A 15,594-nucleotide genomic window follows, 5' to 3' on the forward strand; every position below is an offset into this window, starting at 1 on the left:
AGTACAGTGCTGCCATTAAGAGTATATGGTGCTGGGAGTTTGTCATTACGAACTCCACAGCACCATAATGGCTACACTGAAAACTGAGAAGTTTGGTATCAAACTTCTCAGCACATTAAACCCACACTGATGCCAGTGTGGGATTCAATGTAAAATGCACACAGAGGGCATCTCAGGGATGCCCCCTGAAAACTAACTAACCCACCTCTAGTGTCCCGACTGAGTGGCTCCTTAGGCTGCCATCAACAGACATGTTTCACTACCCCTGGGTCGAAAGCCTGCTGCTTCTCGGGGGCCTGAAACAATGCACATGCTGGGACGAGGTGCCAAGTCTCCTCCCCCAGGATGGGCAGGGTTCACGAAGGGGAAGCTTCAAAGGCATGCCACCTTTTTGAGCTTCCCCAGACCACTTGCTGCTTTCTGCAACTGGTCCCCACTGATTCTGCCCCCACTTTAGGCGGGAGAACCGCCAGGAAAAACAAGTGAGGGAGAGAGGTGTGTCCGCCTCTGCCAACTCCACACCTCAGGTGGGGGAGGCGAGGTGAAGCACAACTCTGAGTCCCCGCCATCTTGAGGATGGGGGGACCCTACCAACCAGGGACAGGCTTGTGCCCCCCTCCCACTGGAGGGTGGCACAGTAGGGGGTGTACCCACCCCAGGGAAGGGACCCATTGGTCCCTGCCCTCTACCTAATCAGGGGCCACCCTGAACCTTGCTTCCTCAGATCCAGCCTGCCAACAAGAAAAAAAGAAGAAGGACCGAACAGCAGTGCAGCCAGCTAACAAGAGGAAGACGCCGAAGGACTTGACCCCAGCCCTACCGGCCTGTCTCCCCTCGAATCTGCTCCTGCGAAATCCCAGTGTGTCCTCCAGCCAGCAAGCTCAAAATCCCCGGAGGACCTGCCTGGCTTCCCTTACAAAGACTGCTTCTCCCCTGAACACCGGATTTGTTCAACTGCAACCTCTGGCAGCAGCCGGAGACCGCGAATCCGCCCTGCTCTGCACCCACCGTCCACGGCCCAAGCTCGAAAGGGCAAACACCACAAGGAGGTCACCTCTGCGATCCTGAACTGCCATCCGATGACCCCTGACCTGCCTCAAGCTTCCAGCTGGGGCTTGCAGCCTAAATCCAGAAGGCCCCCCTAACTGCGACCCAGAGCTGGTAAGAAGATCCGACCCCAAAAGGTACCCCTACATCTGACGCCCCACAGCCTTGTGTGCCCAAACCGACGGTGCCTAGCTAACCCCTAACTTCCCAACTTACCTCTCGAAGTGGTGGTCGCACCCAGAAGTCCTTCATCTCCCTGCCTGCAGTGCTTTTGCAAACCGGAGGTTCTCTATTAAAAACAAGAGGGCACCCGGCCTCGAAACAGCACCCTGCACCCGGCCGCCCTAGTGCAGCTGAGGGTGCTCTTTTGGTGCTACTTTGTTTCCCCATTTGCCCTGAGCTAAAGCCCAGGAGCTTTGCTCCCACAACCCAGTGGCCAGCTTGCCAGCAGCCACCAACCAGAGGCGCCCTATCCACCATTGGATAACATTGGGACTCAACGCTCTGCAACCGCACTAGTGCCGCTGAGGGTGTAACAAGAGTACATCACTGACCCTGGGGGATCCCTGAGTCTAACCCCAGAAGCTTAACTCCCAGTCAATAACTTACCTTTGAACCAATAACCTGTTTTTCCTCCATAGGATAACATTGCCAATTTTCTTCCAAACAGTTTCTAAGCGTGGAGTGTTGAAATCAAAAAATATTCTTTAACAAAATCTCACGAATGGGGGCGTGGCTTGGCACCTCAAGATGGCGGTCGCACTTTAAGAGTGCTCTGGACCCCTCCATCATCCGCGCCATGATCCATCGTCATCAGCCCTTCTAGAGCCCTGTGCTCTACCATCGCGGCCTCCACCTCGGTCTGCGCTACATGATGAGGTGTCAGACACTGTTTTACCAGCACACAGGGGGATCTCTGCTCCGGCCTTTGGCGTGCCCGCACCTAAGATGGCGATGAGTGTCCCATGAGGCTCTTTTCTCCAACAACGCCTGGCAGTGTGGCCTCAATCGGCTGGTGGCAGAAAACCTGGCGCTGCACTCCTGTTCCCCTGCTGAGTCCCCGACATCGTGGAGACTGGGTGCCGGGTGGTTGCGCATCGGATCTGGGGAGCGACCTTCCTTCCCCCATCCGGCCGTGCCCTTCGGCACCACTGGTTTGGCTTGCGGCGCTGGAGTTGGAGACTCCTGCTGAGGTGCACGACAGCCAGAGGATCGGCCGCTAATTAGAGCGGCGGGGTACCGGAGCCTGCATCCCTTTGGCCAAGCCTGGACCTGTGCCCTTGGAGACCCCCTCCCGGCTGCTGCCACGGGTCGGGTCTGAATCTGTTGGCTTTTGGGCCCGGGACGGAGGGTCTCTGGGGCCTTACTGGAGGCCTAAGCTTGGCGCCGCTGCTGAGATGGCCTGCTAGGCGGCCTGGGCCCTATCCTTGTCTTTGGCTGGGCCGCCGCGGTGGCCGTATTCTTCTTCAAGCTCCCGCCCTCCCCCTGAGGCGGACGTGCATCCTGCGGCCTCCTACCGGCGCCCCGGTGTACATCCTGATCCCGCGGGGCCTCTTTAGAGCCCCAGACCTGCTGACGGCGATGGTGCCTGTCTGCCTGACCTGCCCGGTGCCCTGGATGCGAACCCCCTACCTGGATTGCGGCTGGTGGTCCGTAATCCTTGTTGAGGCCAGCGTGCTTCCCACGATCCATTGCCTGTGCCCCCACGTGTACGGCTGGGGCCTACCTGCAACGACTGGCCCCGATGGACACTGCCTGTGGCCGGCCGCCCCACCTGTGACTGGTCTCCTGCCTTGGTCATATCGCCTGATCTTCGAGCTGTGGTAGGTGGACCGGAGCAGAGGTGGGTGCCTGCTTGCCTGCGTGGGTGGGGTGCGTGGAAGGGTCCTCAGCATCATCCATACACCCCACCTCTCCTACTCTACAGTATTGTCCCCGAGAGATTGTGGCTTGGGCCTGCAGCTCCACCTTTTCCCTGAGCCTGGAGGTTCCCTCCGTTGCCCACCACTGCGATCCTGGCCTGGGCTTGCTGGCTTTACGGCCCAGATTGGGGCGGAGCACAGGGTGCTGAAAGCCACCTAATGGGAAGTGGAATCAGCCGCACTTATCGAGCGGTGTGGGGTCCTGGGAGTGGGCCCCCTCCGCCGCTCCCTCTCCTCGGCCCAGCCCTGCAGCAACCTACAAATCACTCGGCCTCTGCCATTGAGGTCCGTGTGGCCTGTTTTGGGACTCCAACTCCTGCAGCGTTCCCCCACCTTCGACGGAGGAAGTAATACCGTCCGCACTCATCGAGTGGTGTGGGGTTCTCAACACCGGTCCCCCCAACCGGTTCCTCATCTCGGCGCTGCTCCTGGAAGGACCAGATCACCTGAACTTGTGCTTCTGGCCCTGGAGCCCTGACCTGGGTGACGCTCCCATTTTCACAGGAGACCCGCAGGGGGAGGCAGAACCGGCAGCATCTATCGAGCGGCAAGGAGCCGGAGGCGTGTGCCCCCTATGCTGTCCTCCCCTCCTTCCTTTGGCCTGGTAGCGCCCTCCCGGGCTAGGTGGGGCATCAATCTTCTTGGATCGGCTGCCATTTCGGGCGGCGGGGGCAGGGTGTCCGGACTTGCTTAAGCCTGTGCCCCGGTGCCTGTGGGCTTGCTCGGGGGTGGGTTCAGCACTTGGACCTGAGTATCGACCGCTCGAGCGCTGGGCCTCTCCCACGGGGGACCGTCTGCCCCGTGAGGCTGTACCCTCTCTGTTGACCGGACATCCAGGTTCCTACATTCCCGGCCGAGATGGGTAGAGACCATTCCACGAAGACGCCCGCTCCACAGACGCAAACTAAAATAGACCAGTATACCACCGCCGAGCGGAACCCAGCGGAAGGGGCATTTGGAGGCTCCTCCCTCTCCAGGGGTAACCTCTCGACCATCCTGCAGGCTATCAGTAGCTCCCAGGCCTCAGTGGAGAGCAAGATCGGCGAGGTCCGGGTGGACATGGCCCTTATCCGCCAAGACCTTCGTAACGCCACGGTGAGGCTCTCGGAGGCGGAGTTGCGCCTCTTCACGGTTGAGGACAACCTGGGACAGCTGAAGACCCAGGTGGCATGCCTGTAGAATCACACCTCGGAGTTGCACCATTGAGCAGAGGATGCCGAAAACCGCTTGCGGAGAAACAACTTACGTCTAATAGGTTTCCCTGAGGGGGTTAAGCAAGGCCAGGCGAACGCCTTTGGGGAGACAAAGGTGAAATCATGGATACCCAAAGATGCTCTCTCTGTTTGGTTTGCAATTGAGCGTGCCCACCGCCCCCTGGCGCCTAAACCTCCTCCCGGGCCCCATCCTGTCCCATCATCATCAAGATCCATAACTTCCGGGACAGAGATGCCATCCTCAGCATCGCACATATGCAGACGTCAAACAAAAACTCAGCAATCTGGGACTGCAATATGGTCTCCTCTTCCCGGCCCATCTCCGAGTCGTCTTTCAGGGCAAGATAGTCCTGTTTGACACCCCGCAGGCTGCCTGGACTTGGCTCACTGAGGAAAGACCTCTGCGGATCCAGCCTGCTTCCCCTCCCACCCTGTCTGGTCCTCAACAAACACGTTCATCTCCTCCCAAGCCACAACGGAGACCCACCCAGTCCCGTAGGAGGCGGGAACGGCAGGGAGGGGCATCGCAGTTGCCGGGTCTTGAGTCCCAGTTGCTGAATTCTTCCGAGGCATCCCGGGCTCTCAACAACCACAGCCATGCCAGCTTGATGGACGAACTAAGCCGTGGTCTGAACCCATCTGGGCATTGCTCCCCGCATTGTCGGGACTCCGATCCTTCTAGAATCCCCGTCTCCAGGGATCCAGTGAGGATGCGGGAATCTGATTTGTGGAGGCCTACGGGGCCAGTATTGAGGCAGCACTCTTGCGATACTTTACATTTATAAGCAGCTGATTATATCATGACATCTGTTAATATAGAGGGGTCCATCATTGCCACGAACTGCCCTGCTAAATGTTTTAGCTTAGCTATTTGTTATTGATAACTTATTTTTCTTTTCAGGGTGACAGATGCTTCAGTTCCTGAAGTATAGGGTGGGGGAGGGAGGGCCGTTGTCCTTCAAATTGTTTTTGTCCTGGCTCTGTTTGAGCCATTGCTCTATATTTTTAACGTCAGCCTAACATTTGCACACAGCATCGCCATCGGCAGACAGCATATCACCATGCGCATGCCACACCTCTCCACCCTGGCTGTGGTCCACTGCTCCCCCTGGGACCCGGGCCCCTTCAGTCCACCCGCCTCCATCTCACACACGACCCAGATGCCTGCCAGCAGTAGGTCCCTCCACGTCCTGTCTTGGAATGGGAATGGCTTGCTGGACCGCATCAAACGTGCAGAGTCCCTCAAGTACGCCCAGCGCCACACACACGATGTTCTCCTACTTCAGGAGACCCACCTCCTGGGAACCCACTGCCCATTCCTAACAAGATACAGGTTTGACAGGGAGTGGCACTCCAGCTTCACACAGGGCTCCTGGGGAGTGGCCATACTAATCCGGAGGGGTCTTCCCTTCACCCCTGCACATGTGAAGACTGACGCACAGGGTCGCTATGTGACCATAGCCAGTAGGCTCGAAGGCCACATCCTTAACCATTTTTTCTAACTGTCGCATTATCTCTGGGTAACTTTATAATGTCATATTATTGCTGCAATATATAATCACATCCAACACTTACGGGTATGAATGTTTAAGAGGGCAGGTTCACTTTGTAGCTGGCCGTGGTCTGTATTCTTTATGGCTGTCACTGACAGGTGGTATTTCTGGCCTGGGAGCAGATCTCGCACAGTGTAGCTGGTCAGTTTTCCATTGGGTACAAAACGGCTCTTGATGCTCTGGCCATTAGTAACATTAATAATGTAACCATCCAAGGCTCCTGTAGGTAGCTGCTCCCAGATTAGGTGCACAGAATTGTGCGAGACTCTGGAAACAGTGATGTTACTGGGAGGGAGAGGACCTGTACCATAAAGGAAAAGAAAAATGTGTTAAGAACCAATGTATGCAATTACCCATCAACAGGCATTAGTCATGCAAGACAAGAGAAATGTATGTGCCAAATGCAGTGTGCTTTCCTTCATATTAAACACTGCAATGCATCACTGTCTCACATAGTAAAAGAAACCTGAGAGTATGGTTCAGTGAGACTTCTAAATCTAATTAGAAATAACAATTTCTATATCATGTTACAGAGGAGGTTCCTGCAATTGCTACAGGTACTACACTACATATGACTGATGAGGGCCCTGCTGTTGTCAATATTTGACTATTGCAACATTGTCTATAGTGATGCTCCAAAGAAAGAGAACTCTGCACTACACAGATTATAAATCCAAGCTACTAGACTGTGCCTCAATTTTAAGAGACTGGGTATCACAGAGATTAAAATTGAAGCTGCTGTACATTGCCTTCAAAACATGGATAGGTTTTGGCCATATTAATTGACAGGCTTTTCTCCTTACACACCTAAACATAACCTGCGATCTAACAAAGAAAACCTACTTGCACAAATGATGTACGATCCAGACCGCCAAGACGTGACGTCAGACGCCAGAACAGACGGAGCAGGGAGGCCGAATTAATACACCCGGGTAAGATTATACTACAAGATGGCATTCTTCTCCTAGAGTGGTAGTAATTTTGATGCATGCTAAACCCCCCGAGAAACTTTAAGAGCGGCAATAAACGTTCTAGCTGACAAACAATTAGAACCGCCATTAATCATTAAACTGCCGCCACAACAAAGTGCCCACGAGTACGAACCACAGTCAGATAAAAAAATACTACCGCACTACAGGTTGATGAGGGCAAGTCGGCAATCGGTTCTCTTAAACTTAAGATTAAGAAATGCACAACCTGGTCAAATGGAAATATAATAAAGGGCGTGTTTATTCCAATTTTCTCCAACTTTAGATCGGTCTTAATTGATAAGAGACATATCTAGGAGGCCGTTCCCTCAAGACTTCCTATCTGTAGAAGCAGGACTGTGACTGCAACAGAGGATTGTCTAGATACCGACTACCCTTATGGGCTTTTTAGGTGAGTGTAACACAAATGATCTTTACTAACTAGTCTAAAAAAATGGAATGAAGGTCGAGTAACAAAGAATCCTACAGATTATTCATTGTCTTTACAGTATCAAGGCCAAACATTTGAATTTAATAACGGTGGCTCCGCTGTATCTTTTGGTGTGGTTTTGTCGATCAAGAGCAAAGGTAAATTGGGTAAATTCTGCCTCAAAATAGAAATAATAAGGAGAAGCGTTTATAAGTAACATCAAGATCAGAACTATAAAAAATTATTTTTTCGATCTAGGTAACTCAAATCAAAAGAGCACTGAACAGGACCATTAATGAGAATCTGGTACCGTTGTAAACTTGAATTCAATAACGGTGGCTCCGCTGTATTACTGATGCGGTTTTTGTCTACCTAAAGCAAAGGTAATCTGGGAATTTTCCACTAAACTTTCAATGAAAATAAAAGACTGAGACAGGGAACAGCAAATTTAGGACTACATAAATTGTTTCTCTATTTAGGTAACTCAAATAGAGTACTGTACAGGACCAATATTGAAAACTTGGTACCGATGAGAGTGGAACATTTGCACATGAGATAATCAACATGTCCCGCTTTCTGTTGCTAAATTAAAGGTATGGAAGTAGGGCAAAATAATCTATCCTCAGTGTGATTGAATGTATGGTTGTGAGTAGGGAATATATTCATATGTAAGAGTCAATATGTCCTGTGGCTGAATTATAGACATGGAACAAGGACAAGTAATCTATGATTAGGTCTATTGAATATTCTTTTTGAAGTGAGGAATGAAATGATTGAGTCTGACTTCTATTCAAGATAGGAGCAATAACAGGCAGCATGTACAAAAAACGAGAAATGAGAGTGCAAAATATCTCTTTGCGTGCCCACAAACTGTAGATTTAGGACAATCGCCTGTTTCAACTACAATAGAGATAATGCAGATATTAGGGAGATGTACATTAGACTGCCATGCATGAGCACCATGTTAACAACTGTAATAACAATGATTGTCACTATATGGAGAATAATTATGTGTTTTTATTTAATTTAGAAACTGCTTCTTTTTTAGCCTACCCTACAGTACTGTGATACTGGTTTTAATGTGTTTTGTATTTTATATGTATAGATATAATATGTCAAATTGTTAACATTGTATTGAATAAATATGTATGAAATTCTCTTAAAACAACTTGTGACAGTCTTGTTGATGGTGCCCTGTATATATATATATATAGCAAATTTGTTTCCTCTATATACACATTTATGCTGTCTAGATATATGGATATAATGACTAGTGTCTATTGAGTTTCCTGAATGTATAAGAGTGTATGAGCAATTACTATTATAACTTGCATGATAGCCTATGGTCTTAGACCAATTGGGACTTCTTATTTTTTGACACTTAATTCCCCTTGTCCCGTATCGGATAAGTAAGGGACCTCTCTCTGTTTATATTTTGTGATTTACAGCTTGTTAGCTGGGGAGGCACTGTTTTCTGGGTAAACATCCTCTATTTGTCTCATCTAAACAGATTTAGCTGAAATGGAAGGAATAAAAACTCTCAGCTATTCAGAGGACCAATTTAACAGAATAATTAATGGTCCGTCTAAAAATGTAACCACTGTTAGATTAGACAAAACAGATGAGGAACAATGGCGCACCCTCTGGAATCTGAAAAAGAAAGTGATCAGGGCAGAACTACATGCTGACTTTCTGGTGGAATACTGCAAAAAGGGCATAATCCCCAAAGGCTTACAAGTAACCAATGAGCCTGGTATTTTTATACAAAACCAGAAATTTATAGAAAACTGGACCTTAGTAGCAAATCGTTGCAGTCGCGACTGGATGTTGTTAATCATAGAAACAGCATATGAAGTTTTGATTGTAGAGCGCAAGGATATAGACGATCTACAACAAAAACTCACAGACAGCACAGCCTTAGATGACGCGAAGCAAAAACTAGACGAGATTGAAAAAGATATTGCAGGATACAACGATTATTTAGTAAACAAAAAAACCAACAAGTTGAGAAAAGACATAGCTAACTACAATCCTGAGCATGTATATCAATATCTACAAAAGGATTACTATGACAGACCCAGAGAAAATTCCCAGCAACGTAGACAGTGGCAACAACCACCTAGAAACCTCCCAAAGAAGAAAGTGAGGTTCTTCGACACATCCTACACTAGCTCAGATTCAGAATGTGAACCACAGAATGACACCAGAAACACAAAAGAAAGAGATATACCGACTAACAGCAACAGAGATAGCTTATCTTTTTTGGATCAGCGCCATCTGAATTTTGGCCAACCGAGAGGGAGAGGATGAGGACGGGGGAACTACAATTCCCAGCCCCAATTCCTTCCTTCCTTAGGCCCGCCTAAAGTGTGCGGGAACTATTTTATTTATTTATTTATTTATTTAAAGGTTTTATAAAGCGCGTAGTAACTCAAAGAGCATCCCAGCGCTGACCTGTTTCTCCAAGGGTTTCAGCCGTCTAATGAAATTATGTCTGCGGGAAAAGAAGGGTCTTTAGGGTTTTTCTGAACTGGAGGTAGTTCGGTTCTGTCCTGAGTCTTCGTGGTAGATGGTTCCAATGTTTGGCCGTGTGAACCGAAAAACGACGGCCACCGGTCTTGGCTTTTCTGATTCTAGGGACTACGATAAGATTTTCTACGCTGGACCGGAGGTCTCTCTCCGCTTTGTATGGGATTAGGAGTTCTTTGAGAAGAGGGGGCCCGTTATTGTTGAGGGTTTTATGGGCTAGACAGAGGGCCTTGAAGACGACCCTCTCCCTGACTGGGAGCCAGTGGAGGGATTTAAGAGCCGGCCTGGCGGAGGATCTTCCTGGTGTGCCCGTGAGTAGGCGGGCGGCGGCGTTTTGGACTTTTTGCAGTGAGTCCTTTAGTCCTACTATTATGGCTGGCCTGCCACGGTGTTTGCTTCTCATAATCTGGTCACCCTAAAATGACCTTAGAGTAAAAGCAGTGCATTACCACTTGGGAACCGCCAGGTTTCGTGGCTCTACGCCTGAAGAAAACTACTTTCTATTTGAAAAACAAACAGCGCGCCAATGTTCCCGTTCACTCGCACCATCAGCGGGGCTTCTGAAAAATAACTGTTGGTTTCACGGCTGCTTCAAACAATCCTCGGTACCTTTCCTCGCATCTCTCTGCGCCGGGTTGTATCGATTCCTGCGGCGCTTCCGAGTTTGCGTCTGATGTCTATTAATGATGTCTGATAACTATTACGCAAATTACACCGTTATGGGACTCACAACGATTGGGCTGCCTCTGCAGAAGCAAAGGGCTCCAAAACTGGGATAACATAGGTCTTTCTATGATGGGTGATCTTTGGAGGAAGGGGGAGGTTGTCGAGTTTACACAGCTGTGAACACAGTATGGTATGGCACAGACTGAACACTTTAGATACTTGCAGATCAGGCATGCGCTCCGGGCGGTCATACCTCCAGGTACCTCCTTGCAGGAGTCCACCCCACTGGAGGATAGACTATTGACAGAGCACATGACAAGCAGGGTGACGGGGGACGTGGCTTGGCGCCGATGAAGGAGGTCACCTGAGCGCCGAGTTCCGTGATCGAGCCTCCATTAATCCTGTATTAATCCGTCCACAGACCCCTATCTCCCCTTGAATGGCGGGGGGAAGGAACTCCCCTGCATCGGAGTAGTAAAGTGCCGCTCGAACGACCCTGGGGACCCGAGGAGGATCGTTGGCGTGCTGACCGCGGGGCCTCCGGGGACGCACTCAAGATGGCGCCTGTGAGGAAGCACTGAAACCCAGAGCAGCCAAGACTGCAGAGAGACCTGTGGGCCCCTGAACTCCTTATGGGTATGGCAAAGCCTCCCCCTCACGATGTTGGGAAAGGCAGCACTATACAAAATGACGGCACTCTCGCGATTTTTGTATGTACTTGAAAACACACCATTTCCGGTTCCACCAGGCTATTTCAAGGCCATAGCAGCGGAGGTTTCCGGTCTTTTGTGGGGAGGCAGACCGGCACAGATTGCCCAGGATAAACTAATGCGCAGCTGGTATGACGGAGGGATAGCATTTCCGAATGTGGAGCTTTATTACTGGGCGGCACATCTCAAACTGATACATTTTTGGCTGCACACCCCGCAGACTGAGCCGGCATATCATGCAGACAGGCAAAACTTAGAAGATAGGGGACTGATGGGGAATCTATACAGTCGCCGCAGACACCCAGATTTGCTTGGCCCAACGGAGCATACAATACGTATTTGGTACCAAGCGCAGGCCCGCCTAAAGTGTGAGGGAACTATTACGCAAATTACACCGTTATGGGACTCACAACGATTGGGCTGCCTCTGCAGAAGCAAAGGGTTCCAAAACTGGGATAACATAGGTCTTTCTGTGGTGGGTGATCTTTGGAGGAAGGGGGAGGTGGTTGAGTTTACACAGCTGTGAACACAGTATGGTATGGCACAGACTGAACACTTTAGATACTTGCAGATCAGGCATGCGCTCCGGGTGGTCATACCTCCAGGTACCTCCTTGCAGGAGTCCACCCCACTGGAGGATAGACTATTGACAGAGCACATGACAAGCAGGGCGACGGGGAGCCTGGCTTGGGGCCGATGGAGGAGGTCGCCTGAGTGCCGAGTTCCGTGATCGAGCCTCCATTAATCCTGTATTAATCCGTCCACAGACCCCTATCTCCCCTTGAATGGCGGGAGGAAGAACCTCCCCTGCATCGGAGTAGTAAAGCGCCGCTCGAACGACCCTGGGGACCCGAGGAGGATCGTTGGCGTGCTGACCGCGGGGCCTCCGGGGACGCACTCAAGATGGCGCCCGTGAGGAAGCACTGAAACCCCGAGCAGCCAAGATTGCGGAGAGACCTGTGGGCCCCTGAACTCCTTAATCCCAACACCGGAGCTCGGCGATATCAACCGCGGGACGGCAGGACATCGGAGGAGCCGCGCTGGAGATCTGAAGAGCGGGGGCAATCAGCGCTATTACGTCGCAGGCTGTAACATTGGCCGCAAGCAGCAGCCATCTTTAGCTCCCATTAAGCTAACGCACTCTCGCCTTATCACACACCGCACACTTTCAAGTTGACTTTCCCCCCTCCCCCCCCTCTTTTTCTTTTTTCTTTTATATATTCCAATCCTTTTTTCCTACACATGCTATAAATTCCCCTCTTCTTTCTCCTTTAATTTCTTGACTAATCAGCGAGCTTGGGTCCAGAGGGCCGAGACGGCTCCGCTACCACACTAGCAGACACGCTGATCGGATGATCAGACTTAAGCACACGTGTCCATGGCAATGCTGTCTCGCTCGAACATGACCACAATATGATGCATACACACTGAAAGACATGAGAGGGGGGGGATGCACAATAGTGCCTCTGACAAGGTAACGGACACACTGGGCAAACGGGTTCAGTCCCGAGATAGGGCGACGATGGGCCTCATGTCAACCCTGAGGCATGAGAACGACACATCAGTCCCACCACCAGGATCCGCAACTAACACTGTGCTGACAAACAACACCGCAACACCAAGGTTAGGTCACACACTGTAAGATGGATCCCCCCGGTGGCTACTAGACGGAGGTAGCCATTGGGAGTAGAGACCGAGACACCTAATGCAACACAGGACCACCATGACCAACCATGTACCGGCGCACCCCGCCTCCATAATGTGTGATACAAATGATATCCTGATTATAATGTTACAATGTATTTAATGCATAGCCTCGTGGGGATACCACGCACTGTTAAGGCTTGAGTCAATGAAAGATGTTATGTTTATGTTTTTGTGAAAACAATAAAACATATTCAAACAAAAAAAAAAAATGTACGTCGCCGGCTGTACCTGTGGAGGTCGGGCGGTTGGATCATCCCCCCCGGGACCCATTGGAGGCAGCGGCGCTGTTGCTGGGGGACAACTGGAGTGCGGCGCAGGATCGGCCCCAAGGACACTGAGCCCTATCTGGACACCGGCGGTGAGAGTTGCGGGCTGCCCCCCCCTCCCCCGAACTATTGCCCGACCCGGAGAGCGAGAAGAATCTCGAGATTCCCCCGAGGGGAGGTGTGGTCTGCTCCTTGGTGCGCCCTCAACTGAGGCATACATTTCAAGGTGGAGGCACCACGGAGTGCCGTGCGGGGCCTCCCTGGACCCCCCCTCACCCTCACAGGACACGGTGAATCCTCTATGGGGGCGGACCTGGTGGGGTTCCACTGCACCGGAGGGGCCCTGGGCGCTGTGGACTGGGCATAGGGCGGCAATCCTTCTGGCTCCCCCTCGGATCCTCGACAGTGGAGAAGGGAGAACACATTTCAGAGGAGGAGGTTTGCGGCTGGCGGAGGGGGGCCGGGGGCTGCGAGGGGGACATCTAGAAGCAGAGGGGAGTCGGAACGACGCGACGCCGCAGCAGGGCTGTCGGAAGGGGACTATGAAGGTGAAGGTTTTCATGAAGGTGTGCCTAGAGTGGGCCGGACACTGAAAGGCGGTGAATGAGTGGTGCCTTGGGAGACCTGGATGCCGGTGAAAGGCATAAGGAGCGAGAGTTGGCGAGTGCCCTGAAGCGATCATCCCAGCATAAGAGTGCAGAGAGTGGCCAGTCTACGGCTGCAATAGAGGGAGTTAGCGGACGAGAGAAGCCTGGACGCGCTTCTTAACGCTCTGCGACGCACATGTGCGCTCCTCTCCTCTGGAGCTTCTGATCTCTGAACTGCACCTGAGTAGATAGAGTGAGCGAGCGGGGCAGCGCTGGGGAGCACGGTCCTACCAGCGCTTACAATAAGGGGTGGCGGACTGTTGCACCAGCATTGGGGGCCGCACTGCGAGTGACATGAAGTACGCTTGTCCCGGGACGGGCGCTGTGCTGGTGCCCAACCGATTGATATGCCCAACGAGGGAGCTGGTATATCTGCTGCACGACGACAGGGCCGCTCTACACATTGGAAATCGGGACACTGTTGAGGAACGGCTTGCTCAGCTTTGATGCGCTGTAGCTAGTGATTGTGTGATTATGGCCCTGACAAGTCCCGCCTGGGGCCGGTCTCCTGTGCTGCTGCTGATGGCCCCCTGTGCTCGTGGTGCCTGGGTTACAACTTGAGTAGAGGAGGAGGAGAGGACTTGAGGACGCCAGATTGGGTGGAGTTCCTTGAGTTGGGGCCTCATTGGCCTCTCTACCAACGGCGAAAACGACCGACGATCCCCCAATATGGGGAAGCCTAGGGGGATCAAAGGTGGCGCCCAGCCAACTTCGGACACCGAGGCATCCGATAAAGGGAATAATCTGACTCCGGACACCTGCGAGACCCCCAATTGCAACTTCACTTAGACAGAATCCTGACCACACTAGCAGACACCCGCACGGTACTACAGCAAGATATTGCGCAAGTGGCCACGGGACTGGGATTACTGAGAGCCGACCATGGAAAACTGACCGATAGGGTCAAGATAGTGGAGGATACAATCCACACCCTCGAGCCGGCACACAAAGACCTCAAAGCCACCATGACCAATGTGCTAGACCGCATGGATGCTCTAGAAAGGAGAGCGGAGGAGGCCGAAGGGCGCAATCGGCGGAACAACATCCAAATAGTTGGCCTACCGGAGAAAGTGGAAGGGCAGGACATGGTATGTTATCTCGAAGAATGGCTCCGAACAGTGGTGGCGCCGGAGGGACTATCCACTTTTTACACACTAGAGCGGGCGCATAGGGTTCCGGCCAGGCCACCGCCACAGGGTTGCCCCCCGTGCCCGGTGGTGGCCGACTGCTACATTACCGGGATAGAGATCTGCTGCTCCAGCAAGCACGAGTGAACGCTCCCTATCAGGTGGAGAACAGCAAAATCAATATCTTCCCTGATTATTCATATGAAACGCAATGCCGGCGGACCTCTTTCCTAGCAATCAAAAGAGAACTAAGAGCTGAGGGGCTACAATACTCCCTTCTCTTCCCAGCTAGGCTACGAGTAATTCTGGACGGCAAAACTAGCTTCTTAGAAACTCCGGACGACACCTGCGCCTGGCTAGAACTCTACAAATCCGGTAAGATTGTCCGAGAAAGAAGCTCAGGAATGATCTCAGAAGGCTTACCACCGCGGACATCACGACGGGTGCGCAATCGGCAGAGGGGACTGAGGAGGCCTTCACTGTCGGAGACAACAGCAGAACGACGAGAGGTCCTGGAGGTGGTGACCGCCCTGTCAGGTGCACACAACCCCCCATCGCAGGACAAGGTGGAGTCGGGAAAAGGTGATGATCAATCGGACACCGCGGGTTCAGAGACGGACAGTATACCCTTGTCTGTGGTTACCCCGGCGACAGCGGAGGGAATGCTAGACGAAGGATAGAAGCACCCGGTGAGGTGTATGAGGTCGCTGTACAGACTGTGGCGGACTGCTTGCTGAGAACTTTGAGAGGGAGTTGCTGATTATGGATGGGAGATGGGTGGTCGTTGAAATGTTTACTACTTAAGGCT

At 51.9% G+C, this 15,594-nt stretch overlaps 1 protein-coding gene across 9 annotated transcripts in view; it reads right to left on the minus strand.

The window, feature by feature from the left end:
* The window catches only part of SNED1 (sushi, nidogen and EGF like domains 1), a 2,618,914-nt gene that overhangs the window by 454,093 nt on the left and 2,149,227 nt on the right, over positions 1 to 15,594 (minus strand). For 8 of the 9 annotated variants that reach the window (XM_078665624.1, XM_078665625.1, XM_078665623.1 and 5 more), the window contains one exon: positions 5,759 to 6,037. The exons of the other annotated variant lie outside the window; for it this stretch is intronic. In XM_078665624.1, coding sequence (XP_078521750.1) covers positions 5,759 to 6,037 — 279 coding nt within the window. The remainder of the gene's footprint in view (positions 1 to 5,758; positions 6,038 to 15,594) is intronic. 9 annotated transcript variants of the gene reach the window in all.

Source organism: Lissotriton helveticus, chromosome 11, assembly GCF_964261635.1.
Source record: "Lissotriton helveticus chromosome 11, aLisHel1.1, whole genome shotgun sequence".
Lineage (NCBI taxonomy): Eukaryota > Metazoa > Chordata > Amphibia > Caudata > Salamandridae > Lissotriton > Lissotriton helveticus.